General features: G+C 45.2%; 2 protein-coding genes across 7 annotated transcripts; both read left to right on the top strand.

Moving 5' to 3' along the window:
* Positions 1-1,555: 1,555 nt before the first annotated feature.
* On the top strand, positions 1,556-19,264 carry chd8 (chromodomain helicase DNA binding protein 8). Of its 5 annotated transcripts, none has more exons than XM_075483838.1 (40): positions 1,556-1,643; positions 2,650-3,458; positions 3,540-3,704; positions 3,895-4,206; positions 5,393-5,506; positions 5,602-6,101; positions 6,245-6,356; positions 6,878-7,084; positions 7,253-7,321; positions 7,416-7,471; positions 7,576-7,693; positions 7,777-7,860; positions 7,972-8,109; positions 8,928-9,049; positions 9,351-9,594; positions 9,681-9,857; positions 9,949-10,092; positions 10,251-10,349; positions 10,599-10,758; positions 10,877-11,087; positions 11,203-11,398; positions 11,489-11,659; positions 11,745-12,038; positions 12,168-12,388; positions 12,487-12,689; positions 12,903-13,059; positions 13,148-13,237; positions 13,334-13,437; positions 13,629-13,752; positions 14,578-14,653; positions 14,768-15,039; positions 15,346-15,578; positions 15,744-16,394; positions 16,490-16,596; positions 16,711-16,935; positions 17,168-17,263; positions 17,410-17,523; positions 17,630-17,731; positions 17,819-17,923; positions 18,112-19,264. In XM_075483838.1, exons 2-40 carry the CDS (start codon positions 2,751-2,753, stop codon positions 18,484-18,486), a joined length of 7,656 nt encoding a protein of 2,551 aa, XP_075339953.1. In that variant the 5' UTR covers positions 1,556-1,643; positions 2,650-2,750; the 3' UTR covers positions 18,487-19,264. The 5 variants fall into 5 exon arrangements, with proteins under 5 accessions (XP_075339953.1, XP_075339954.1, XP_075339955.1 ...); XM_075483839.1 differs by having other exon boundaries at positions 3,543-3,704; XM_075483840.1 differs by having other exon boundaries at positions 2,650-3,311; positions 3,411-3,704.
* A 1,513-nt stretch (positions 19,265-20,777) lies between these two features.
* On the top strand, positions 20,778-26,293 carry tox4a (TOX high mobility group box family member 4 a). 2 transcript variants are annotated; one of them, XM_075483842.1, is made up of 9 exons: positions 20,778-21,569; positions 21,667-21,732; positions 21,842-22,138; positions 22,534-22,779; positions 23,372-23,707; positions 23,827-23,907; positions 23,999-24,694; positions 25,324-25,466; positions 25,554-26,293. In XM_075483842.1, the coding sequence occupies exons 1-9, from the start codon at positions 21,465-21,467 to the stop codon at positions 25,609-25,611; spliced, it is 2,028 nt and encodes a 675-aa protein (XP_075339957.1). In that variant the 5' UTR covers positions 20,778-21,464; the 3' UTR covers positions 25,612-26,293. The 2 variants fall into 2 exon arrangements, with proteins under 2 accessions (XP_075339957.1, XP_075339956.1); XM_075483841.1 differs by having other exon boundaries at positions 20,779-21,569; positions 21,839-22,138.
* The last annotated feature ends 854 nt before the right edge of the window (positions 26,294-27,147 follow it).

The following is a 27,147-nucleotide window of genomic DNA, read 5'->3' on the forward strand; positions in this document are numbered from 1 at the left end:
GCAAGCGTGGTTTTTTAATCTGCTAATTCAAAGCAGTTTTGCCTCTTCACTCTTATGGTACGCTACCCAATGCCACGGCAGCGGTTTGTAAATATAGCTCCCACCAGCAGAGTTGGCGTTGGCGTGGACCAGGCAGACCAGCATGGGACAGCATATAAGTGCGGTGTATGGCGGATACTCCTCGCAGGGATGGAGACAGATGGATGCTTTGGCGAGCAGGCAGGCTCCTCCCTGCAGGACTGCCATGGATAAAGTGTGGTGTACTGTCGCATGTTGTCACTTACGCTTCCCTGAATCAGGACCACCTCTCTCTCTCTCCCTCTCCTTTCTTTTTACCTGTCTCTCAGTCAGTTTCTCATGCACTGTATAGTCACGATTTCAGGAATTTTAGCAGTAAGAGTTCTTGAAAACGAAAAAATGGCATTTCCTGCTGCAACGTCACTGGACGAACTGAAGAAATGGCAATAAACGGGAGCTTGAGAGTCATTCTTGTTATTACACTATATTTTTGTGACATCCAGCATGAGACAGAATGGTAGATATGATTGCGTAGAATCAATGCTTCATCAACCAACCATACCAAGCAGCCAACTTCCTTTTCCTCTTGCACCTCAAAAGACCTGCAAAAGCTTCACATTCTCTTTGACACAAGGGGTCACATATTTTGTCTCTTTGCTTTTCATGTGGCCTTTTTACCCAAAAGCCCTGTGTCAGAACCTAATTGTAAAGTCCTGATTAATTCATTTTATTTCAGGCTTGCTATTAAAGTACTTTAAGTACTTATTCTTTAAAGGTTTTGCAATTAAAAAAGGAAAAACGTTTACAGAAAGAACTATTAGTGGTATGTGAAAAAAGTTGAATTAGATTAATCTTACTATCCTTAAAACAAAAACTGTAAAGCTCATGAAATACCAACCGAAACAAATGATTGCGTTTCAGTCTTCGACCTCTAGAGGGCGCCAAAATTCAACCACACACCTGAACCAACCATGAGCGCCCGAAGACCATCACATCGATACATAGAGAAAGCTATTATAAGTATTTGAGATTTATTAACAATAACCATCAGAAATACCGCAGTGTGTTAATTTGATCTGGATTAATACATCTAAACAGTGACACAGAAACAGCACAACAAGTCTTCATTCATTTAATGATGTTGACTGATTCCTGAGCTATGGCCAATATAATAAAACGCTGAAAAAAAACTGGGGGTGTCATTCACAAGCAGCTATGAAAGCAGTGCAATATTTTAGACATAATTAAAACACCCATTTTCTTCACACTGCCCTAAAAGTCACAGGTTTTTTACAGTGAGAATATATGGCAGTAAAACAGCAATCCTGAAGATCACCGAGTCAAATGATCCCAGCTAGGCCGCATTTATTGTTTTCTCAACCTAACTACGGATATTATCCCGCCCAGAAGCGGTAGCATAATTGATTGATAGTCAGTTAAGCCAATGAACGTGCTGTATCTTGCCGGCTCATGAGAGCGCGGGCCAATCATCGTTTGATAGCATCCGAGGGGCACGCTTTCTACGCTTTCTCTCTGGCAAGAAGTTAGTTCCTGCTCTTCTCTGGCCGTTTCCTGTAATCGTACAGTGTTGTGAGACGGAGAAAGCCATGTGTGTCGATGCAAAGGTAAATTTAGCACCCCGAAATTATTACTGTGGGAGTTGGGGCAGTGGTTATGATGATTATTTTCAGGTATTTTTGCCGAAAATTTGACGCAGACCAACCGAAACAGTATTGCGGCCTAACCTGTGTCTGAACGTTGACGGGCAATGGTTATTGTGGCACGTTGCTTTGGTTTGGTCCGGTTTGTTGATGAGATTGAAGGAGTCCGGTTGACTGAATGGTTTGTAGTAGATGACAGAGAGTGGAACCAACGACCTCAAACACACAATGCACCTTGTTTATGAGCCTGAATATGGTTTCGTCGCTTCACACGCTTTTGTAAAGGGCACATTTTGGTCGCGGTTGAAGCTAATGCTAGCCGACGGTTTTGTAAGAAAGACTGCAATACGACCAGAGAGGGGAGCATCGTACCTGGCCAGCATCAGTACCCTCCTCGTCTGACTTCACATCGAACTATTCTTTTTCACAAATTTTCGTCTGAGTCGACTTATTATGTATAATTTTATTGAAGTTGCTCATTCTTTGAATGGTTTTCGAAACGTTTACTATCACTTTGAAAGCATTCTGGACAATGTCATCAGAAGTGAGTTCATACTTAAAAAACGATATTAGTTAGAAGTTTTCAGTCTGCCAGAAGGCAGTCTAACTATTTGTTTTTAAATTTCGTTGCTAGTGAGTTCGTTAATAAGGCACTTAGCTTCCAGAGCGAGTTAAGTGCCATGTCGCAGATTCAGAGATAAATAAAGGTGGGCGTATTGAAATTTGTAGGTTTTTGTGAATTATATTGTTTTGCTATGCATTAGGATCCATACTTATAAGAATTATGTTACACTTCAGACATAGATGGGAGAGTAAAGCACAAGTATAAGAGCTTACAGGCTTACCATTTAATTTTAGGGGCAGGTTTGACTAACTTTTCTCTTTTTATTTCCTAACACCAGGTACTTTATTAAATAATAAGATTTTCAGACAGTTTGCTAATTCACATGTGATTCTTCTCTTTTCCCAGCTGTTTACTTAAAAGAAGAGAAGAATTGGACAACAAATATATAGCTTCCATCTCGGAGTCTTTTTAACATTGTGCCCATCTCCCTGTGTGGAGGGGGCAAGATGGCAGATCCCATTATGGACCTCTTTGAGGACACACCCCTGTTTAATCTGGACGCCCTGCCGGATGACTCCTTCTCTCAGGGCTCCTCAGACCCGGTGGAGGAAGCTCTCAAGCTGGCTTTGGGCCAGGTGGATCCAACATCTGAGTCGGAGTCGACCCCTGACCTCACAGGCGGCCAAAGCCTTGGTGTTCCTGTAGCAGCTCCTGCCATCCCAGACCCTGCCCCTGTTCAAGTTGCCTCACAGCAGCCGGTGCCGATGGCGACTGCTCAGACTGTTTCCATAGCTGTGACTCCAGCCCCAGCTGCTGCCCCTGTTGATACCGTACCTCAGATACAAGCTCAGACCACCATACCCATTGTCAGCAACGCCAGTGTGGTGACCAGTAGCACTGTCCTGCTGAGCTCGCCTCTGACTGTTTCTAGCCCTACAACTACCACCGCCACCACGCAGCAGCTCGCACAGATAACTCACCAGCTCACTCCCCAGCAGTTAGCCGCCATCACGCAGCAAGCTGGTGGTAAAATTGTCATTCTCAAAGGACCCCAGGGTCAAGCCCAGGTACTGCAGACTATATCTGGAACCACAGCCCAGACAAGCGGAAAGGTCATCCGTGTGTTGTCGGGTACTCCACTCAAACCTGGTGTGTCCATATTGCAGGGGGGGACGGTCTTGAATCAGGCGAGCCCAGGACAAGCCCAAGTTAAGGTGGGGACTGCAGGAGTGCAGAGGCTGCTACAGTCTCCAAATGGCCCAGTGAAACAAGTGTTGCTCACATCCATGCCTCAGCAGGTACAGCAGACGCAAGGCCAGCCTGTTCAGGTGCAGATGGCTCAGGGCCAGACCACAGTCCAAGTCCAATCCCAGGCTGCCCAGCTCCAGCCCCAAGGTCAGATCCAGGTCCAGACACAGGGTCAAGTGCAGCTCCAGCCAGCCATGCAGACCCAGTCACAGGTAAGCACCATCGCTTTCGTTTGTGGACTCGATCTGCACGATGTCAGCTCAACTGTGGCATCACTACAGGTGATGACTAGAATGGGTCGGTGGTTTACTTTTAAAGACATTTGAGTTTTGGAAGCTGTGTATTTATGTCAGTCTGTTCCTGACCGCTGTTATGAGTCTCATTCTTTGTATCTCATTCTAGGGTGGTGAGGCAAAGCGCATCACCTTGGTTCTCCAACAGCCCTCCCAGACTGGCTCTGCCACGCCAGCAGGTCAAGCAGCTCAACAGCAGGTGACGCAACTCCAGCAGGTTCAGACAGCACAAGGGGGGCAACAGCAGGCCCCTACTAGACTAGTGCTGGGTCAGCTTCCTGGTGGCAAACTGGTTCTCCAGGGAAGCCAACTAGCGGCCCTGACCCAGGCTCGGGCTGCAGGCCAGGCTGGAGGGCAACCCAAAGTCCTCACAATTCAGCTGCAAGTGCAACAGCAGCCCAACCAACAAGGAGGAGTTAAGGTGAGGAAACCGCTGTTTTATAGCTTCGTTGTACCTGCTCGGTTAACAAGTTTAACAAAACGCTGGGTTCAAATTGATGATCATAAACGTTTTTCTTTATTTTAGTTTTGCTGGCTGTCAGCATTGTATTTATTTTTTTTGGTGTATAAGTAAACGGGGCCCTAAAGGGGCCCCAAAGATCTTTTGACATTATTGATACAATTAAATAAAACTAAGAGTCCTGAATATTAGCATGTGTTTGCAGATTCACTCATTTGCAAGTCCGAAGAGCATTTGTTTTGTGCAAAATTAGTAAAGCATGTGCTGTTAGAGTACCATTAAAAAAAACAGGTATTGTTGTCTCCAGGACAGATCTGTCCTTTAAAAAATAAAAAATAAAAGAAATTCTCTTAGTCAGTCTGCTAACTAGTATCAGTTAGCAGGCATACCTAATTTCTTTAATCAGCACAAGGCCGTTCATTGTTTTCAAACTGTCTCTGTGAACATCTCTGATGTTGTGGAGTGAGAGGCGTGCTTGAACAAACATTACAGATAAGTCCTCTGCATTTTAGAATATTTCTGCATGTACTTGTTACATAAGTAGCACTGCCCTAAATATCATTTTTGGGGATGCGCATTGAATATGGTGACATTTGGTAACGTAATGTTATACTTTGTTAGCGCGCCGGTTGCATTTGGAGGACAGCTCAGCTGTTACTTACAGTTTTGTGGTCGTTTGCCAAGCGCCTTGTCGATTTGTGATACCCGATGCTCGACTTATTTTTTTAAAGGATTTCTGACTTGCACTAATCAGATCTGTTTAAGGTCAGGCAGGCGATTACCATTGTTTCCCTGAATTGATTACTATCTAATTCAGGTCCCATTTCTGTTCAGGATTGATTAGGTTGGGGATATTCGGTTACGAGACCTGTTGGCTCAGATATGAAAGAGGAAAAAATACAACGCCTTGCATTAGCTTGTTATACTGATGGAGACGAAGCATCTACAGAAAATGGTTTCTATCCTAAGATTCATCTGAATTTTCCAAACGTATATGTGAAGATCGAATTGAATTGGGTGTTTTTTGCCTTAGCTTTTGTTAAAGATTTAGGTGTACATTTGGGTGTTTTTTTTTTTTGTTGTTGTTGTTTTTTTTCCCCAAGTGAGACTGTGACTTACCCACCCTCTGTCTCTTTGATGCTGGCAGTATCAGCTGGTGTCAGGAGCTGGCAACACTGGCAGCCCACAGGTGTTACAGATATCCCACGGCCAAGGAGGGCAGAGGGTTGCAGTTCCGCTCAAAATGCTTCTACAGCCACAGGTAGACCTCCTCATTTGCACACATTGGCGCAAGATATTTCATATAAAGCTAAGAAAAACTGTTGAAAATAAATTTTTCCTGTTTCTCTCATATAGACAAGTTCAGCCTCATCTACTGGCGCAGTCTCAGTGGTGAAGGTCATCAACTCTTCAACAGCGGGTCCCTCTACCACAACCACCACTCCAACCCAGGCCATTCGCATCAGCAAGGCTCCTGGCGAGTCTGCATCTGTGCGGCGCGTGGAGATTCTTTGCAAGCAGGAGAAGGCGAACCGTATAGTGGCTGAAGCCATTGCTCGGGCCAAAGCACGTGGTGAAAAGAACCTGCCCCGAGTCCTGAATCAGGATGAGCTTCCAAGCACACAGACCTCCCCAGAAATGGGAGGTGCCGTGGCTGTTGTGTCTGCTGCTAAGAAAAAAAGCAGCAGTGGAGGGAGCAAAAAGAAAAGTCCTGTGTCTGGAGGATCGGTACCAAGGATGGTAGTCGGGGTTGACAAAAAGGGTAAAGTGAAGACATCGGGAGGAACCGTCACAGTGGCCGGAGGCACAGTAATACCTGCGCCTGGGAGCAAGAGCAAAAGCAAGATTAAACCAAAGTAAGTCTTTTGTTTGGAAGGCCTAGATAAAACAAAATCGCTGTCTGCTTTAGAATGCAGCTCTTTAGAGAACACCATTTATTTATTTTCCTTTGCCGGTGATCCACTCTCTTTACGTCTTTGCTCTCTCCACCGCCCGGCAGCACTATTACTCTCGTGGGAGCAAAGAAAAGAAAGAGAAATGCATCCTCTGACCACTCTGACGGGGAGCTGAGCCCTGCCTCTCCTGCAGCACTGGAGGATGACATGATTATGGTACAAACACATACACTTTAATAGAGATAGTGAGTCCACAAGTGTTTTATAGAGGTGCCTTTTGGGTGGTGAGTGCTGTAGAACATGGCATTTCAATTTCAATTAAGTTCATCGCTTGGTTAACACTTGACAGGGTTCCTTAAGCTGCTGGTTTTACTTTTTGGCAGTTCTGACATTATGACCATGAGTTAAGATAATTTATACTGGAAAAAGAAGGATTTTGTGAAGACTATCTAAAACAGTTTAAAGCTTGTCATCGCCATCTTCAAGAAACTAGTTTGTATTTGAAAATGAGTCGTTTGTGTCTCCCTCACTGAGGTGTTTGACAGACATCCAGTTCTGGGCTAGGACGTCCTATTTATTTAGAAATAATGTTGGATGGAGAGGTCAAATGAGACAAAATGTAAAGTTTGGATAGAACACAACTCTGTGGAAAGTGTGTTTATGCGACACGTGACTCTGTTACGACAAAAAAACAAAAACCTAGACACCTCGAACTTAAACCTCTCTCTTCTGGCCAGAAGAGGCGATCCAATCGTGTGGTGAAGAGGAAGAAGTACACGGAGGACCTGGATATCAAAATAACCGATGATGAGGATGAACAGGAAGATGTAGACGTTACTACGACCGCGGCAGCCGTGGCCTCCATCAGTGGAGGGGCGGCGGCGCAGCTCAAGCAGGAAGTGGAGCTTGATGGAGATGGGCAGCCCAGTATGCAGTTCTTTGTGGTGAGTGTCTATTATTTCTACTCTGGAGACTTAATGAATAATACAATGCAACAGATAATAGTTGTGTGTAATTTTACGCTTGGTGTGCATATTTGTGGGGTTGTTAGTGTGAGGGTGAAGTGTGTAGGAGTCTAACAGGCTGCTGTGTATAACTTCTGTGTTTTACAGGAAAATCCGAGCGAGGAGGATGCTGCCATTGTAGACAAAGTGCTGTCTTTGAGGATAACCAAGAAGGAGGTGTGTTTGTTTCTATTATCATTTAACACTTAATATCCTTAATTCATTTTATTGATGGTTATTTATACCTATAAATCTTTTCTTTTTCTTCAAGGTGTCTCAGGGCCAGTATACAAATGTTGAGGAATTCTTTGTTAAATACAAGAACTAGTAAGTCTCAGTGGGCCGGTGAACAACTGTACATCACACTTTTATTGCTTGGGCAAATGAGTGAGCAAACACAGATGAGTACAACTGCGCTCTTTTGTTCTCAGTTCATACTTGCACTGTGAATGGGCCAGTTTGGAGCAGCTGGAGAAAGATAAGAGGATCCATCAAAAGATCAAGAGGTTTAAGACCAAGCACGCGCAGATGAGGCACTTGTTCCAGGAGGTGAGAAGAAGGCAGATTGTGAAACCTCTCATTTCATGGAAGTAGCTCGGCGTTGGAAACTGACCGCAAACTCTTCTCTTTAGGACGAGGAGTCTTTTAACCCAGACTATGTGGAGGTTGACAGGATCCTGGACGTTTCCCACAGTGTGGATAAGGACAACGGCGAGGTCTGAGTTGATGATCTTTTTACATCTCGTCCGTTCTTGTTAACTGTTCGCCTGTTAACAGGAGCGTCATCATCGCTTGGTAACGCAAATGTTTCCTCTCATTTCTTCCAGCCTGTCATCTACTACTTGGTGAAGTGGTGCTCTCTGCCATATGAGGATGCCACTTGGGAACTGAAGGAGGATGTTGACCAGGGCAAAGTTGAAGAGTTCAGCAAAATCCAGAACAGACAACCTCGTTTGAAGAGAACGGTGAGCAAGGAAATAAGTTATGGCTTGGAACGCGTCTTCTTTTATAATGACATGCGTTTAAATCCGTCCCGCTCGGGGAAAATGGAACTGTAACGCCTCGCTGTGGTATACCGTAAAGTGGATTACCGGCCAACTTTTTATTCTGGTATTGATGGTATCCGCTGTGGTCACTTTAATATGAAGTGTAGATGGGAGCTGGTGGCCTTTTAAAGGATTAAAGTATGTTGTGAATTTGCTAAAACCAAACCTCCAAAAAGGATTTCGATTTTGCACTTTACTTACGTGGGCGTCTCACTCCGTTGAACTATTTCTAGATGTGATGCTCTCAGCCCCTCCTCTGTTACTTTTCGCTCTATAATTGGCTGTGAACTTTAGTGAAACCGGTGTGAGTCTTAGACCACACAAGAGCAACATGTGGAAAAGTGATGTGAAAAAGCACCGTTTTCTGCTGCTTTTCACAGCCTGCTTGTCAGTCTAATGCGAGTCGACGCGGATAACGTCCATATTCGCGCGACAAAACTCTGACCACATGCATTATGCTTCACACGATGCAATATCGAAACCTTTTCTTATGGCAAAAAAAATGAATAAAAATCAGACTCAAGATCTGCCCAGTGGCTAAACTGTAAATGTTTGGAAGGGTTCATCTTTCATGCCAGGTTCAACCAGCTGCACTCTTGCAGGTTTCTCTGGTTCTTTTTCACTTGGAAGCACAGTGGGCATGTTTACTTAAGACAGAAAGCACATAGCAAGTACGTTTCTTCTGTCTTTTTTTGTTTTGTTTTGTTTTCCTCATTGGTTTCAATGTTTTTTCTCAGACGCGACCTCAAGCCAATTCATGGAATAAGCTCGAGGAGACCAGAGAGTACAAGAACGGAAACACACTGAGAGAGTATCAACTGGAAGGAGTCAACTGGCTTCTCTTCAACTGGTACAACAGGTATTTATCCAACACGCGCTTATTACTAACTGTGGTTGGTAAAGTTAACCACAGATTGGCTTTACTGCGTAAATGGCTCAAAGTAGTTGTAGAAGCACTATTGATTTAAAAAATGAGACTCATTATGCAGTGTTTAAGGGTTGTAATGAAGGACAGAACATGAGTCCTGCTAAAATGGCAATAACAAGAAAACATTGGATGGATGAGAGGTACATGTTTTTTATTATAGCCAGAGTACAAAGATGAAATAATGCTTCTCCCAAGGCTTCAGGGTTCACATTGGAATTCTCTTGTCTTTCAGGCAGAACTGTATCCTGGCAGATGAGATGGGACTGGGGAAGACCATCCAGTCCATCGTGCTGCTGTCGGAGATCTATGCAGCTAGTGTCCAAGGCCCCTTCCTGGTCATTGCTCCCCTCTCCACCATCACCAACTGGGAGAGAGAATTCTGCACGTGGACCGATATGAATGCCATCGTCTACCACGGCAGCCTGGCCAGCCGACAGATGATCCAGCAGTATGAGATGTACTGCAAAGATGATAAGGTGTGTTTATTCCTCATGATTGTAACCGATTAACTTTTGCGCTTTTAAAAAAACAATTTCTAATGAAAATTATCATTCTTTTATAGGGACATTTAATCCCAGGCGCATACAAGTTTGATGCCCTCATCACAACTTTTGAGATGGTGTTGTCCGACTGCCCAGAACTGAGGGAGATCTCCTGGCGTTGTGTGATCATCGACGAGGCTCACCGCCTTAAAAATCGCAACTGCAAGCTGTTGGACAGCTTGAAGATGCTTGACCTGGTGAGTAGACCATAGCTGATGGTGGCTTGTACCTGCTGAAGCTGATCAGAACATATGTGCATCTTAAATGATCTTCTGTGGTTTCTCATAGGAACACAAAGTGCTGTTGACCGGCACTCCTCTTCAGAACACTGTGGAGGAACTCTTCAGTCTGCTGCATTTCCTGGAGCCTGCCCAGTTCCCCTCTGAAATTGAATTTCTTCGAGACTTTGGAGACCTTAAGACAGAAGAACAGGTGTGAAAATATGTGTTTGTGGTGGTTCGGACACACGTAAACATAGCCTTTCATTGTCTCTTTGTCTCATCTGTATTGCTGCTCTGTGTCTTAGCTAATGTTGAGCTGGTAATGATAAGTTACTGAGCGATCTTTTTTTCTTTTGATTGGTCCATCAGGTTCAGAAACTTCAGGCGATCTTAAAACCAATGATGTTGCGAAGGCTCAAGGAGGATGTGGAGAAGAACCTGGCGCCCAAACAGGAGACCATCATTGAGGTTTGTCTCCTCTGTCTTTCTTAAAAGAACAATTTACCAAGTAGTTCTCAATTATTATATCGTGGAAGATTTTCTTGTAGTTTTTTAAAACCTAGATGAGATGCCAATAAATTCCCATACCAGAGGAGATGCACCAGATGTCTCCCACGTATGGAAGCGCTCATGAGAGGAATTCTAAATCACAGCAATGTCTCCTGCTGTAATATCCAGGAGAATTTGAAAAAAAAAATCCTATATTTTCCTTTTTAGGTTGAGTTGACTGATGTTCAAAAGAAGTACTACAGGGCCATCCTGGAGAGGAACTTCAGCTTCCTCAGTTTAGGTGCAACCAGTAACAGCAATGTGCCCAACCTGCTCAACACAATGATGGAGCTCCGCAAGTGCTGCAACCACCCCTACCTCATCAACGGTACCGCACGCCATTTTTATCCCTGAAATGATTTGAAAGTCTTTATTTATTCAATGCCGTTTTAGCCTTCTTTGTTGTTGTTGTATTTGATGGCATTGTGCTTCTCTGTCCTGTTCAGGTGCGGAGGAGAAGATCGTAGCGGAGTTGCGGGAGGTGTATGACCCCATGGCCGCTGACTTTCATTTGCAGGCCTTAATTCGGTCGGCTGGAAAACTAGTGCTACTGGACAAGTTGCTGCCTCGTCTCAAGGCTGGTGGCCACAAAGTGCTCATCTTCTCTCAGATGGTGCGATGCCTCGACATTCTGGAAGACTACCTCATCAATAAAAGGTATTTTGGTCATATTGTAGTGAAACGATATTGGAAGTTTTGCGAAATGTTTGTTAATGTCTGAAGTGCTTTGCTTGGACTTGTGAGATATTTGAATGTGTCTTGATTTTTACAGATATCTTTATGAGCGAATTGATGGCAGAGTGCGTGGAAACTTGCGACAGGCTGCCATTGATCGCTTCAGCAAACCTGACTCGGATCGTTTTGTCTTCCTGCTGTGTACCCGTGCCGGTGGCCTGGGTATCAACCTAACTGCTGCTGACACCTGTATCATATTTGACTCTGACTGGAACCCTCAAAATGACCTGCAGGTATAAGATTTTACAACAGCTGCTTTAGAGTTGTTTGTTGATAACAGCTGCTTGTTCTGCTTTGACACTATTTTGTTTTTCTTATTCCAGGCCCAGGCGCGATGTCATCGTATTGGCCAGTCTAAGGCGGTCAAGGTTTACCGTCTCATCACCAGGAATTCGTACGAGAGGGAGATGCTCGATAAAGCAAGTCTGAAGCTTGGTCTGGACCGCGCTGTCCTGCAAAGCATGAGTGGGAACAAAGACAGCAACGTGAACGGGGTAAAGAACGAAAAGCCAAACTCCAAAATGAGTTTCTGTAAACCAGCTTGGATCACTTGTGTAAATTGTTTTATGTCGTCTTCAGCAAATCCAGCAGTTCTCCAAGAAAGAGATCGAAGACCTGTTGAGGAAGGGAGCTTATGCTGCCATCATGGATGAGAATGATGAGGGCAGTCGATTCTGTGAGGAGGACATTGACCAGATCCTTCAGCGAAGAGCCACCACCATCACTATCGAGAGTGAGGGCAAGGGTTCCACGTTCTCTAAAGCCAGCTTTGTGGCTTCTGAGAACCGCAGTGACATAGCCCTCGATGACCCGGAATTCTGGGAAAAGTGGGCCAAGAAAGCAGACATAGATGTGGATTCCATCAATCGGAAGGTAACCCTGGTGTTTTATTTTTGACGAATAGATTTATCCTGCTGTGGGCTTGCTGAGCTTGAGGTGCAGTTCTCTAACTGGGTTTTTAAATTCACTCTCCAGTTGACTAAAAGTTTGTCTTTTCCACAGAACACTCTCGTGATTGACACTCCCAGAATTCGTAAGCAGACCCGACAGTATTCCACTTTACGCGGTGAAGGTGGAGACTTGTCTGATATAGACAGTGATGAAGAGTATCCACCTGCCAATTCTAGGCATTCGCGTGCCTCTCGCCGCTCTGATCGCCACAGCGGAGGAGGTTATGGCCGCACGGACTGTTTCCGGGTGGAGAAACACCTGCTTGTCTATGGGTACGAAGATGGAATTTGCCATGTATCATTATCTGTATCATTTTTCCCTTTTGTTATTGTTCTTTGTTTAAACTTTTTAACTTGTTCATCTTCTTTAGGTGGGGTCGCTGGAGGGATATCTTGTCCCATGCCAGATGTAAGAGGCGTCTGAGTGAACGTGATGTAGAGACCATATGCCGCGTTATCCTGGTCTTTTGTTTGCTCCACTATCGCGGAGACGAGAACATAAAGAGTTTCATCTGGGAGCTCATCACTCCACCAGAGAATGGCCGTGAACCCCAAACACTACTCAACCACTCAGGTAGGGAGCCGCACACAGATTTACTCTCAAAAATATTCAACGAAATCTAAGAATTCTCAGATTGAAAAAGTGCTGGAATGCGTTAGTTTGGCAGAGGGGAAAAAAAGTCCTCCTTCTTTGTCAGTCTCAAAGAACCAGTATGTTTAAATGTCTTGTTTTTGATCTTTTTTTTTAAAATTTTGACTGTGTACTTTTTTTTTTTCTTCTCCCTAGGCCTGTCTATTCCTGTTCCAAGAGGTAGGAAGGGTAAGAGGGTAAAAGCCCAGAGTACCTTTGATGTCCAGAAGGTGGAGTGGATCCGGAAGTACAACCCTGACACCCTGCTGCTTGACGACAGCTACCGCAAGCACCTCAAGCACCAGTGCAACAAGTAGGTGACACCCAGTCTGATGCTTGTGCTCACGTGTATGCAGTTTAATTTCTGGTTCGACACTGAAACATCTCCTGTCTGCTTTCAGGGTTTTGCTGAGGGTGCGCATGCTCTACTACCTGAAACAGGAGGTGATTGGTGAACATGCCGATTCTGTCCTGAAAGGGGCTGATATCAGGTATCTAATACTCTCCATTGTGTTTGGAGTCAAGCACATGCTCACTCACTCAGGCTCAGTTAATGCAGCTATTTTGTTTAAATTTTTATTTTCCAGGGATGTTGATATCTGGATGCCAGAGATGGAGCAGCAGGAAGTGCCTGCAGCGTGGTGGGACACTGACGCAGACCGTTCACTGCTTGTCGGTGTATTCAAGCACGGTAGGTTTGCTTTTCTCCGTGTATAGGTTATATTATTTGATATAGTGATGTTTATTTATTAAAATTTTTTATTTTTTTAATGACTGAAATGAGGCTCAGAGGCATGCGTTGTGCCACTCTTGCTGTTTCACGTGTGGATAAAGTGGACACTGTCAAACAGCCTTTTCTTTATTTTTAAACTCTGCTTCCAGGGTATGAGATGTACACCACCATGCGGGCTGATCCCTGCCTGTTCTTCCTCGAGAAAGTTGGCCGACCCGATGACAAGGCCATTGATGCCGAGCAGCACACTGGTGATGCTGAGTTGGGAGATGAGTAAGTTGACGCTAACCTTTTTTTTTTTTTTATTTTTTTTTTTATCATAAGCAGTCGCATCAACAGACGGGCACAAACCGCTGCCATGGGTTAATTTAACATATGATCGCATTAAAAAAATGGATAAATACTGTTCAAACTTTCTCCTCCGTTATTTCATCTGCCTAAATTACCAACAGGAACAAACAGTCGACATTTCTTGGTATCTGAGACGTATAAGCAAGAAAAAAGATTGTAGTTCAAACTTCGACTGTTCTCATCCAAAGCCGTTTTGTTCCACAGAAGGCTGCATGTTGGTTTGCCTGATATGAGTTCTTATGGCAAAAGTAAAACTGTGACGATGCAGCTTATCTCCTGATCACCCACTGTAACAGTGCAGAGAAGGTGTCCCCAGGTCAAATAAACTGCACGCTTTCCTTGAGTTGATGACAACAACACAAACGCTGTAGTCCGGTTAAACCCTCATGCGTACAACACTAGCTGTTCGACAAGGTGAAATGTTGTGCTTCCCATTCTCCATCGCTTCTCGTACGAATTGTAACTATTGCTCCCTCGCCACGCCTCTCTGTCACTCACAGGCATGTCACACTAAGGGTGAGGAACACTGACAAAAAAGTGACCAGTGTGTGATTGACTACATGCCACAGACGAATGAAGCCATTATTATGCATTTCGTGTGTGAATAGGGCTACAGATGTAGCACTGATGGACATTCTGTCATTAATGAGTCTTAAAGTTGGCTTCCTGATAATTGTATGAAAAGGATGCCACTTTACTGGACATGTCTCTTTTCCTGACTGATATTGTTTTGTTTGTTTTCTGTAGTCCTGACTATGATAAGTACTCAGAGGATCCAGAGTTCAAGCCGGCATCAAGACACACGAAAGATCTTTTCGAGGAGGTACGAATCGAGCTGCTCCATTAGTCTCTGGTAGCACCACTCATTGTGCATGTACGCTTTGGAACGAAGCAACTGGACAAACTAATAAATCTTCATTTGGCTTTTATGCCGCAGCCTGATTCTATGAACGTGGACGATGAGATTTCTGTGGAAGACAAAGCGGGACCAGTGGTCACAGAAAGTGTGACGAGCCAGAGTGGAGTGTGCGAATGGCCTTCCAGCTCGTCGCTAACAGCGCGGCTGCGGCGGCTGATCACAGCCTACCAGCGCAGCTACAGACAGGAGCAGCTGAAGATTGAAGCCGAAGCCAAGGGTGACCGCAGGCGCCGGCGCTGCGAACAGGCCAGCAAACTCAAGGAAATTGCACGGCAGCAACGACAGCAAAGGTGTCGTATTACACTTCACCGTACTCAGGAATATTAGTGTCACTTCAAACTTTACTTTGCTTTCTCTGTTTTAGAAGTGTGGATCACTGTGGATTTGCTTTAGTTCATGTCAACTTCCTACTTTGTAAAAGTTGCTCAAGAAGTTATTGTGTGCATTTGAGCTTCTGCAAGTGGAAGCTGGTACTAAAAAGAACAAAACTATATGGTTTCTTCCACATGAACCATTTTCCGTCTCGGCCCTGGAATCAGAACGTTACACAAAAAGCCCTGTCATCATTCCAGCTGCCTGTGTGGGTTTTTGTGCAGGTGGACACGCAGAGAAGAGTGTGACTTCTACCGTGTGGTCTCAACTTTTGGAGTGCAGAAGGTGAAAAAGGAGCTGGGTCTCCCAGAGGTCGGAGATCCAGAGTTTGACTGGACCCGTTTCCGTACCTTTGCTCGTCTGGATAAAAAAACGGATGAGAGCCTCAGTCGATACTTCCGTTCCTTTCTTGCCATGTGCCGGAGGGTGTGCCACCTCCGCCCCGGCCGTGACGAAGGTAGCTACTGTTTCAGCTACTGTTTCACCCACTGTCAAGATATGTTCCCAACATTTTTCAACAGTTGATGTTAACTCTGTCAACTTTTGGCGTCTCACCATATCTAACCCTTCGAATGCCCTTGCCTGAAACATGTTCTCAATGTTTTGCTCTCATCTTGCTTAGATCCATCCGAGCTTTCCCAGACTGTGGCCCCCATCACTGAGGAACGTGCATCACGTACCCTTTATCGTATCAGCCTCTTGCGTCGCCTTCGTGAGCGAGTCCTCCCCCACCCCTCCCTGGAGGAGCGTCTCCTTCTGGCCCCGTCGAGCTCAGAGCTGCCTGCTTGGTGGATTATACCAGAGCACGATCGTCAGCTAATGCTCGGCGCTGGGCTGCATGGCGTCAGTCGCACTGAGCTCTCCATCTTCGTAGACCCACAGTTCACTTTCACCGCTGCCCGCGATGAGTTTGTCCAGAACCAGCATGCCCCACCCCCTCCACCACCACCACCACCCCAGGCCCCACCCATCATGCCACTCAGCCAGCCCAAGACTGAGATGCAGGTGCCTGGAGTGAAAGAGGAGGAAACTGATGAAAGCGCCCAGTTGCTTGGGGCTGAAATCAGTGCTGAGTTACAGGGTACACCCTTAAGTCACCATGGCAGCAAAGTGCGAGGTCCGGGCTGGAGCTTCAAGAGGAGAGAAAGACAAGGTGGAAGGAAGGGCGAGGGAGGCTCTGATTCGGATTCAGACTCTGAATCAGGCTCATCATCCTCAGAGCGATCCGCAGGCAGTGAGGACAGCGGAGAGAGTGAGGAAGAGGCCGAAAGAGGCGAGTTCACTGATGGCAAGAAAAAATGTTGAAGAGTGCAAAAAAATTTAAACCGAAACCTTTGTTAAAGTTTTCTTTTTCCTTTTCTCCCTCAGGAGGCATGAAGGTGGGAGACGGGGATGAAGACAATAGTTTGCTCTCCACAACTCTGTCTCAGGATGGCATTCCTCCTCCTGATCCTCTCAGAGTTGACTGGCCTAAGGTAACTAAATAACTACCAATGGGTCTGTTACTGTTGAAGACCACAACAGTCTTTTTTTTTTTTTTTTTTCCTTGAGATAATTAACTGATGTCTGGTTTTACTTAATTATCTCAGGACCGTGTGCTGATCAATCGTCTGGACAATATTTGTACCCTTGTGCTGAGCGGTCAGTGGCCCTCGGGGCGACGCTATGTGCCCGAAGCTCAGCTCAACCCGAGCTCCGAGCTGGTGGGAGATGACATGGCTTACACAAGGGTGATCCGTAAACCTGGTGGCACACCTAGTGGTGGCCTTGGGGGAGACGGAGAGGATGGCGAGTTTACAGTAAAACTCCTCAAGGTGAGTTTATGGCAAAAGATGAGATTATTGTTTGAGGCTTAGACATGAAAATTGAAATGATACACTGTTGATTATGTTGGCAGATGCAGATAGTTTTCCATTTTGGAGTCTGGGAGCTTTTATTTTAAAGGGATTTGAAATGTTTTTAGAATGTGTTTGAAATCAAAACCAACTTCCGCTGTGGTGTAGTTCATGGCTTAATCAGAGGCCTCTGTGTTTCTTGTCCTGCCAGGAGGAGGGCCTGAAACTGACGTTCTCTAAGCAGGCCCTGATGCCCAATGGCTCAGGGGGAGAGAGCAGTGGCCGCAAGAAGCGCAAGGATCAAGAGGTACTTGTTTTTTTTTTTGTTTTTTTTTTATCCGTTTCTCTACATCACAGGCAGATGTTGAAGCAAAAAATCACCTGGATGAGATTTTCTTTCAATTTAAAAAAACAAAACAAAAAAATCAATGTTTTTTTTCCTTCCTCTTTTAGCTGTCAGACCTAGATGGACTCCACGACGCGTTGGAGCGTACTCCTCGACGAAGGGACCCTCCCACGTGGCTGAAGGAGAACCCTGACTATGAAGTGGAGGGAGACATGCTTGAGGTGAATCCTCAAATCTTAACCAATAAGTTCAACTAGCTTCGCTTCATAACCTAACCCGATAGTTGCCAGGCAACATTTCAACTTCATAATGTCTTTCTCGCCTCAGCTACTTGTGAACAGGAGCAAGAGGAAGAGGAGGAGGAGGACAGATAAACCCCTGACGGGTGCCGAGAAGGTCAGGCTCATTAACATGAGGACAGGAAAGAAGGTGAGCCACAGTTACACACAACTCTTGTTTGGAGTCGATGGCTGTGAGCTGCATTCGACTAACAAACATTCAAACATTTCCTCTCAGGTTGGAGCTGCGTTCTCTCCGATGCTACAAGACCTGAGGGAGTACATGGAGGAAAACCCTGATAACGCTGTGGCACCCGACTGGTCTGAAACTGTTAGAAACTCTGTAAGGAACATTATATTATAATACTACATGACTTTGCAGTCAAGTGTTGTATGGAAAGGTCTTAATTGTTAAGGTTTTTGAATGAGAAACCTTTTAAGCCTTCTGTTATTTTTGCTTGTTAATGAATGCCACAAAATGTCTAATATTATACCAGTAATTGTGTTTATTCTTATGCGTTTTTCTTTCAGGGCTTTCTGCCCGAGTCGCTCTTCCACCGACTGCTTACCGAGCACTCGGAAATCCCGAAGAAAAGCCGCCGCCGTCATCACCACCACCACCACCACCATCATTACCACACTCCCGAGCCCACCCCTGAAGACCCCAACCTGGACGGAGTTGAAGAGGAGACTTTGGTGTCAGATGGAGCCTACATGATGGACGAGGAGGATCTGGAGACGTCCCATCACTTCCTCACCAGTCCAGACTTTCACATTAAAATGGAGGGCGGCGACAGCCTTTCGCAGGGCGACAGCTCGGACGACAGCTCAGATCAAGAAACCCTATTGGACGATGTCATTATAGCACAGAAGGACTCCGACTCCTCATCAAGCTCAGAGGACTGACCGAACTCTACTCCCCCAACAGTCTAATTTAGTCCCCTTTCACAAATAAATCACGTTATTCCTCAATCATTTATTTTTATCATGTAACAGATTATGGATGAATTTGTTTTTTTGGTTTTTTTTTGCTACTTTTCTTCATTTATTTTATTTAGGATTTTTCATTCAAGGAGCAGGTTTGCAACCTTCGGTTGTTTTTTTCCATTACAATTATGTTCCATCTTTCCCTGCTGGATCTTCCTCTGACAAAATGGCAAAAAGCTGGGGTTTCTTTCTTGTCAACTCATCGTTCTCCTCCTCTTCCATCCAAACCTTTGACTTCCCATCACATTCCCAAATGTGACCAAAAGGGGACCCTCGCTGTACAGATACTTTTCATATCTTTAAAAACAACAAAACAAACAAACAAAAAAAAACAAACCTCAAAGCTGGTCCTCTAGCGCTACATGAAACTGGACACGTGTACTGAGCAGAGCCAGATCCCACAACCCCCCTCAATCTCGCTTGGTCTTCTGTCCAGACGAGTCTGTGAACTAAAGGGGATCCAGGCCGTGGATGTACTGTTAGTGTTTTCACTCAATGGGAGGGGTTGGGTTTAAGAGGGACAGGGGGAAATCAGCGTATTAGTTACTGAAGCAGTGCTAGGAGGATGGGGTGTACTGTACAATGTAGAGCTGGTCAGGTGTGTACTATGGTGCAAAGATGACAGCCGTGAGTTACTATTGTTTTATGATCTGACTGTATCTGTGACATGAATAACAGCAATCTACAGTGAAAGAAAGTTTGTGTGTATTATTATTGTGATTTTCAAAGAGCAGAAGTAAGATGGAGGCGCGTCGTTAAACCGCTCAGAAAAAGACAAATTCGTGTGTATTAAGTGTGTCCCGATTACAGCATACACGACAGCCTAGATGATTTCCTGTTTGTTTTGTTTTTTTCACTACTCAAACCCATTAAATACCGTGCTACCACTACACATCCTGCAAGACGCTCTGACTACCTGGAAGCCTTAACTTTGGGGGAATTATATTTTTGAACAACAGGTGATGAAATAATGAAACCTCCCCGCAAAGCTGATAGCTAATTTATTTTGTTATTAATTAATTAATTAATTATTATTAATTTTAGCTCTTGACGACAAGTCATGTCCAATCTACTTTGCTTAATGGGATCATTTTGCTTTAAAAAAAAAAAAGTAAAGAAAAAGAAACCTCAAATCTGCCAGTGACAACTGTGGTCACATTAAAAAAAAAGAACCTGTGTCTTACGTTATACTAACATACTGCTTCCTTGGGTCCTCTAGGTTCCCATTTTTGAGATTATTGCAATTCCTTAAATGCACATCGAGGTGGCATCTAGAATTAAAGAAAAAAAAAAAAAAAGATCAGGTTACGGGCGAGCAAGTCTTGGGCCTCCATATGTAGCACACATTTAGACTGATGCAAAAATCTTATGTTGCAGTTTGGGCTCCTCCAGGCTTTCCTCCCATCTCTCTTTCATTCCCAGGTCCAGAGGGTTGCAGAGGGCTCGATCCTGTCCCAACACGTTGGACAGGAGATGGACAAAAATGCAATTGTGACAGACTGGCACTGACACTCATGCTCACACAAGATGACCTAATGACTGTTAACTAGTGCAGTGGCACCATGTTGTAAAGTGTGTCCTAAGACGTTCACGGCTGATGATATATTCAAAGTGAAAACTTTATTGTTCCTTACATGAATGTAAAAGGCTGGTGTTTGTCCTTTGTTTACATGTGCTATTAAAAAGGCTGCAATTACACACAAAACACCCTGACAGGACAGAATAGATGGCACATTTCTACGTTGTCTGATCTTCTTGAAAATGGACCCATTTCTTGCTGGAGACGAGATTTTGATTTTGGGAGACACTCCTAATCTCATGTTAGGGGTCCCCTCTTGTTCTGTAAGTGAGGGCAGAGCCGAAGTTGCCTCTGTTGCAGGCAAGATCAAGGGCACAGTGTCACTGCTGTCTGCCTGTGGGGGTCTCTTTTAAGGAATAATACTAGTCTGCATCACGTGGGTACAATTACACTGTGGTGTATCGGGGATGGTCGCCTCCAAACAGCCCATGTGTAAATGATACAGGATGAACTCTGCTGACACAGACTTAGTCGAACACAGAAACTTTCATCGTCAACCAGGTCCGTATAAGAATTACAGACTGTGGGAGTGTTTTTCATTAAGTCGGGTAAAACCTTCCTGTTTTTTGGTGACCTTGAAGATCTTGCATGTTTCCATCAACAGGCACAACGCCTGGGTACGGCGTGTACTTATCTATTGAGCCTCCTCTGGACACACTAACTGGGGAATTGATTATTCCCAGAATGTTTTATTTTAGACTGTTATCTCTCATTCTCCCCAACTCCCCATCACAGCTGCTAAGTATCAGACACAACAACACCCTGGCCAGCGTGGTGCGAAGGGGTTGTAGAAAGTAGTTTCAGATGATCAAAATATATTGAATAAATGCTTAACCCTAATTTTGGAATCGAATTAATACTTTGAGAATTTTATGAATGGGAAATCTGGAGCAGAGCGCCACCTTCTGGCCTTATGTACTGACCGGTATTTTGTCCGACGGCACGTGAATCCACCACCGCCTTCTGCTGGCGTCTTGTAGGACGCGCGCGCGCACTAACCGCTACGCCATATGAGTCGGTTTGTTTGGGGCCTCCGGTAAATGTTAGCCTCCAAGGGCGATAATTATGAAGACATTTTAACCTATACTTCGATTATTTGACTACTACTACCCTCATATTACCCCCCATTTCAAGCTTTCATTGGGGCTTCAAAGCCAAGATAGTTTATCATGGCCTCTTCAAATGTGAAATCAAGCTAAGCGGCGTGTTCAACAAGCTAGCAGCTAAAGTTGTCCCAAATAGGTGGGGAATTTGAAAAATCCCCACTTCAATAAAGTATGAAATTGTGACCGCTCATTTAAGAGTATCCGGTTTCAAGATGGACCTCAATTTTTACTCTGATTTGTCGGATGGTTGTGCTCAAAATGTCGATTCGGAGTTTTTGGACGCTCAGGCATACGGTGAATACCCTGTGGAGAATAAGGTAACCTCACATCGACGAGTGTTTGAATGGAAGACGTCACAGTTGTATGACATTTTTGTAATTTATGTTGCACACTTGTTATTTAATTTGGTTACAGTTTCCAGAGGGCGGCGACAGTTACCTCACCATCAGCGGAACTGGTCACCCTTTTTTGTCCGCAGAGGTGAGTTAACTTAGGAAACCTGGCAGTGTGGTAACTCATCTTTCCCATTCTGACTTGTGTTAGTCCTTTAATGAGTAATCGGTTTCTCTGTATCGTTCACATACAGCAGACTTTCCATACCCCTAGTCTCGGGGATGAAGTGTTCGAGATTCCCCCGATATCCCTCGATCCGGACCAAGCTCTGAGCATCAGTGATGCAGTCTCCCACTTCGAGCTGACGGATGGGTCGGACAGCACCAGTGGATCGTCAGCCTCCAGAAGCCTTGTTAGCAACCTGGTAGTCGGAGCCAATGACCCTTCGTTTGCGTCCGCCTTTGTGAACTCTGGCTCTCAGGGCCTGGAGCAGCTCAGCCTTGGGGCAATTCCCCAAACTGGAGGGGGAGCCCTTCTCAGCTCCTCTGCCCTGGTGAGTCCCTCACATGTAGATTCTGACAACTGGTGGTTTGCAGTTAACACTGTCTGTGGTGCTAAAAGTTGCGCTACCCTAGAAAGCCGGACGAATAATGTAACAAAGTTTTTTTTTTATTGCAACCTATGCTTAATTTTGGGATATACACATTTACAGTTTGTTGACATTCATTGGATAGATTATTCCCAAATGAAAGCAGTAACACTAGATGTGACGTGTAAGAAAACTCCAAAAAGAACTGTGCTCTGTTCGTATTTTTACCCAGGCAAAACCTCTGAACGCCTCTTCCTCCACTGAGATCTGACCGAGTGACCACAAGCACAGTTTATTGACTGTTCTTGATTGCATTTAAGAGTTGTTTTGCAAGTTTTTGTGCCCTGTTCCCTCTGTAGGAACTGGGGAATTCCAGTGGCTCACATTTCAGCACGTCATCCCCCATGACCATCGATGTTCAACTCGGTGACATCGGTCATGGTCTTTTGGGAAGCAGCCAGCTCTCCACCATTAATCAGTCAGAGCTGGCTCTGGGTCTCGGTGGCGAAAACATGGGTCATCATTCTGAGACGCCTGAGCAGCCGCTGTCCGCGACGCCGTCTCCAGCTGGTTCCTTGCAGGATGAGGACATGGATGACTTCAAGGTGAGGAGAAATGCAGGTAGAGGCCAGCGGAAATGTTCACCATCACCAGCTCTTGATTTCTATCTATTTACTGTGGGTTTATGAGGGATGGTCGCCTTCAAACAGTCCATGTAGATGGTGCAGGGAGAACTCTGCTGACACAGACTTGGTCGAAAGCAGGAATATTTTACTGTCAACCAGGTCCGTATCAGAATTACAGATTGATGCATCAAAATCTGGAGATATCTTCAGAGCCCCAAAGTCTGTGCAATCTCTCCCTCGCAGTGGGTGCTTCTCCTGTTAAGAAGGGTAAAACTTTCCCATATATGGTAACCCTGAAGGTGCTGCTTTTCCCGTCAACAGGCGCATGCCAGAATATAATATATACATATCTGGTGGGCCTCCCCCAGACGCTCTAACTGAGGAATGTTATTATAAATAGGTTTATGTTTGACTTTGTGCATCTCTTATATGGGACACCCTGTCCCTGATGCTCCTTCCAACATCTGTTAAGTATCAGACGCTACAATACCTAAATCTCAAACGTGAAAAACTTAGCCGGATATAACGAGTTTAATTGTGTTCATTTCCACGTTTCTCTCTCTCTACACAGAGGAGTGTGCTGGTGGATGCCCCAGTGTCTCTCTCCTCCTCCTCCGTCCTCTCCAACATATCCTCCCACCCAGCACACCGGACGGTCTCTCCGGCTATGGCCAGGAGGGGCGGGGGAAAGCCGTCTGCTTTGGTCTCACAAACCGAGGCAGCGGGGGCAAAGAAAGGAAGGAAGAAGAAGGATCCCAATGAGCCACAGAAGCCAGTTTCAGCATACGCGCTGTTCTTCAGAGACACTCAGGCCGCCATTAAAGGCCAGAACCCCAACGCGTCTTTTGGGGAAGTGTCAAAGATTGTGGCCTCCATGTGGGACAGCCTGGCTGAGGAACAGAAACAGGTACGTGAACCTGTTTATTTCCACACAGACACATGGAGAAACTGTATGGAGAGTTGTATTTCTTTTATTTATAAGGTATTTGTTTACAAAGATGGCCCTTTTTATCTGTTTCGCTGTAGGTGTACAAGAGGAAAACGGAAGCAGCCAAAAAGGAGTATCTGAAAGCGCTTGCAGCTTACAAAGCCAACCAGCTATCGCAGGTAACGTCCCGTAGTCCTCAGAGCGTGAACTTGTTTATGTAGTTCATTCAGCTCACCTTTCTCTCTTATTTCAATCTTTAAATCGGCCCAGCCTGTCACCGAGGAGATGGACACGGCCCCCTCACCGCCTCCACCTACAGTTTTTCCAACTCCTGCTGCCCCTTCCTCTGCTGGTCACCTGGCTTTCCGCCCCGCGCCGCCTCACAGCAGCGTGGAAGAGAACACCATCACCAACATTTGTGCCTCTAACATCATCCTGGACGTCCCAGAGATGATCACGCGTTCCCGCACGGTAGCCAACAAAGCTTCTACTGCTGGAGCCGCGGTGCCTCCGGCCCAGACCATCACCAAGATCATAATCCCAAAGCACATGCTGCAGGGAGGGGGGCAGGTAGTGACTGTGCTGCCCGGAGGGATGCGCGCCTTGCAGCCGACCATCTTGCTCTCCAGCGTCCCCCGTCAGCCCCCCCCGCTGCAGCAGATGCAGAGTGCGCCGCCTCCGCCGCGGCTCCAGCTGATGGCACCAGCTCCCCCGCCCTTACAGGCCAAACCCCGGGAGGGAAGTGGCACGCCGGGCTACGCCATGTCTGTTACCGCAACCCCTCCACCGCCACTCCAGATAAAAATACTCCCCGCTTCTATTCAGGACAAAGAGGCGGCGTCGATTATTGTACCCAGCACGGCAGCAGCGCTCACCCCTGCCACGTCGGTGCAGGTGGTGAACTCTGCTGAGACGCCAGGCAATCCAGACGAGGATGATGTCACAGAAGTGCTGCATTCAGAGGAGGTAAGACCTTTTCTCTTCTTTTTGACAAACTTGGCTGCTGCTCTCAAACCTAACTGTAACTAACACGTCTCAGTATCGTGGAGTTCACGAAAAAATGCTTCTTCTGTCATTTCGCGCACATGCAGTTTTAGATCAGCGATGCTACCTTTGACCACCACCTTTTGTGCTCCGGAGGTTTGCCTTTTTGAGTAGTAACTCGTACAGGCCGGCGCCGTAAAGTACATATTTGCAGCTTAATCCGTGATGTTTGTGTACAACCCTGGAAAAAGTTCGTCAACATATTTAGTGACTCTGTGAGCTCCTCGAGTCTAGTTTTATCCTCAGCGAAACCCTGAAACTGTTGGGCCCCAAAGCGCCTTATAACCGCTTTAAAGTGAACAGTGACTCCAACTGAACAGTGACTCCAACTGAGCGCACAGTTACGTAAACGGTGAACTGTCAGCTGAAGCGTCTTTTTTTTATATCTGCTGTCATTTAAAGCCATAAAATGAAAAAACAAATTCCACGTTGAAGGCTGTCCTTCGGCAACAACTCTATCACAGTGCAGAGACCCTTTCCTAATATTCTAATCACAACATCAATGATGCGCTAATTTTTTTTCTATTTATTCATTTTTTTTTATTTTATAGGAGGAAATGGAGGTGAACGGGTCGAGTGATGGCGCAATGATGAAGAGTGTGTGTGTGAGAGCAGGCTGCAACAACCCAGCAGTCGACAATGAAGACTGGGACAGAGAATACTGCAGCAATGAATGTGTGGCCACTCACTGCAGGTGTGTAGAGGTTTGACACTTCTTTCCATGTTTTTCTCTTCTCCAGCGATCTCTTTCTTTGACTGTGATATTTTTCGGCTTTTCCAGAAATGTGTTCAAAGCCTGGTGCTCCATCAGGAATCAGACCCTGGGGACGGTGAAGTGAGGAGCAGCTGTGACAAACAGATTTTTTTTTACCAGAGCTAACAGTCGAAGAATGTGTGCAGAAGTGGTTCGGAACAGAAACGGATACAATGCATTTCACAGCTGATAAGCGTTAGTTGCGTTTCTCACTGTTTTGTACATGAAGGGTAGGTTTGATTGTTGTTTTTCAAGACGGTGGATGATAAAATAGCTAAAGAAAGGTCCAGAATTAAGGAGAGCCATTCCATACCAGAGTCGTTGACCTTATTACAATAATGTCTTTGGTGTGGATGATCACCAGATGTAATGTTTGAGTAGGTATCCAACTTTCAGTCAGACTCCAGAAAGGTTAAAGGCAGCTAGAGAAGTTGAACAGATGATCAAGACAATGACATTTCTGCTCCGTTTGTTTTTCATACGTCGATGGAAACGAAGATGAATAAGATGTACATTTGAACGTTTTTAATAATAGACGTACAGTGTTCACTCTCGTATACACTTTGGAAATGTTCTTTCTGCTATTGAGTGAAATAACTTACGACAGTTATGACTAAGTGGAAAATGCTGTTGGTTTATATATATATATTTGATATTGATGGTGGCCTTCCAGGCTGGACATTGCCTTCATTCTTTTGTAACATTTTGTTCAAACTAGTTAAATAATGCTCCATCTTCATGTTTTCTTAATAAATTAGCCATCTTGCTCCAGCTTGTTGGTGTATTTTTCTCTTGATGCCTGGTTGACAAAACTGAAAGTGCTGAAGCCAGTTGATATTTTCCTTATTTTTACATTTCCTTTCACTTCATTTGCTGTGACCCCTCACATATAGTAGTTCTTGGTTTAAAGCACGCTAAGGCCAAAATTGCAGCCTCGGATCATCTTGGCTATCATACTACAGGCTTAGTTCTCTTCATTTTTCTTGTCAAGTACTTCCAACCTCAACCAGGTTAAATGAGGAGCTTCTTTTCTCTCCAGACTCAGACTGACTGAGTCACTGCAGGACTTTCAAGAGTTTTTCAGGAGACGCTTCAGTATTGCTCAAAATCTTTCTGAATCTTTATCCTGTCGGAGAAAAACAGAATGATTCTAGATCCTATTTTTATGGGAGAATCTCAAGGTCTTATCTTCTCCAGGCATCCAGCCAAGAGACGATGTACATGGACCACATGCCTTTGGAATGTATTTTTCCTCCGACTCTCCTTATTTGACTATATGTTATCTCTAGTTGAAACACGTGCACTCCGTGGCCCGTACGGGGACACGCCCAACGGATATGAACTCAGTGAACCCAGAAAAAGGCCCTTCTCCTTTACTCCACTGAGTATCAGACACCTCACTCTCCAGGCTCAGACTGACTGAGTCACTGCAGGATTTAAGTTTTTCAGGAGACGCAACAGCCGCTTCGGTATTGCTCAAAATCTTTCTGAATCTTTGGGGTGGTATTAATGAAATGATGCTCCTCGCCTGGTCTCCATGCAAAGCAGTTTTAATTGAGACAAAAGGGTAAATCGGATCAGAAGATTTCGCCTCTCGTGGCGTGAGAGTCGTCGAGGTGCC

This window comes from Odontesthes bonariensis, chromosome 14 (assembly GCF_027942865.1).
Source record: "Odontesthes bonariensis isolate fOdoBon6 chromosome 14, fOdoBon6.hap1, whole genome shotgun sequence".
Classification (NCBI taxonomy): Eukaryota; Metazoa; Chordata; class Actinopteri; order Atheriniformes; family Atherinopsidae; genus Odontesthes; species Odontesthes bonariensis.

Bases quoted from the DNA above. Each gene is read 5' to 3' on its own strand.
- tox4a (XM_075483841.1), top strand. From the start codon at position 21,465: ATGGACCTCAATTTTTACTCTGATTTGTCGGATGGTTGTGCTCAAAAT. The intron at 21,570-21,666 runs GTAACCTCACAT...ATTTGGTTACAG, and splicing joins AATACCCTGTGGAGAATAAG to TTTCCAGAGGGCGGCGACAG. The intron at 22,139-22,533 runs GTGAGTCCCTCA...TTCCCTCTGTAG, and splicing joins TTCTCAGCTCCTCTGCCCTG to GAACTGGGGAATTCCAGTGG.
- chd8 (XM_075483836.1), top strand. From the start codon at position 2,751: ATGGCAGATCCCATTATGGACCTCTTTGAGGACACACCCCTGTTTAAT. The intron at 6,102-6,244 runs GTAAGTCTTTTG...ACCGCCCGGCAG, and splicing joins AAAAGCAAGATTAAACCAAA to CACTATTACTCTCGTGGGAG. The intron at 10,759-10,876 runs GTACCGCACGCC...TGTCCTGTTCAG, and splicing joins CCACCCCTACCTCATCAACG to GTGCGGAGGAGAAGATCGTA.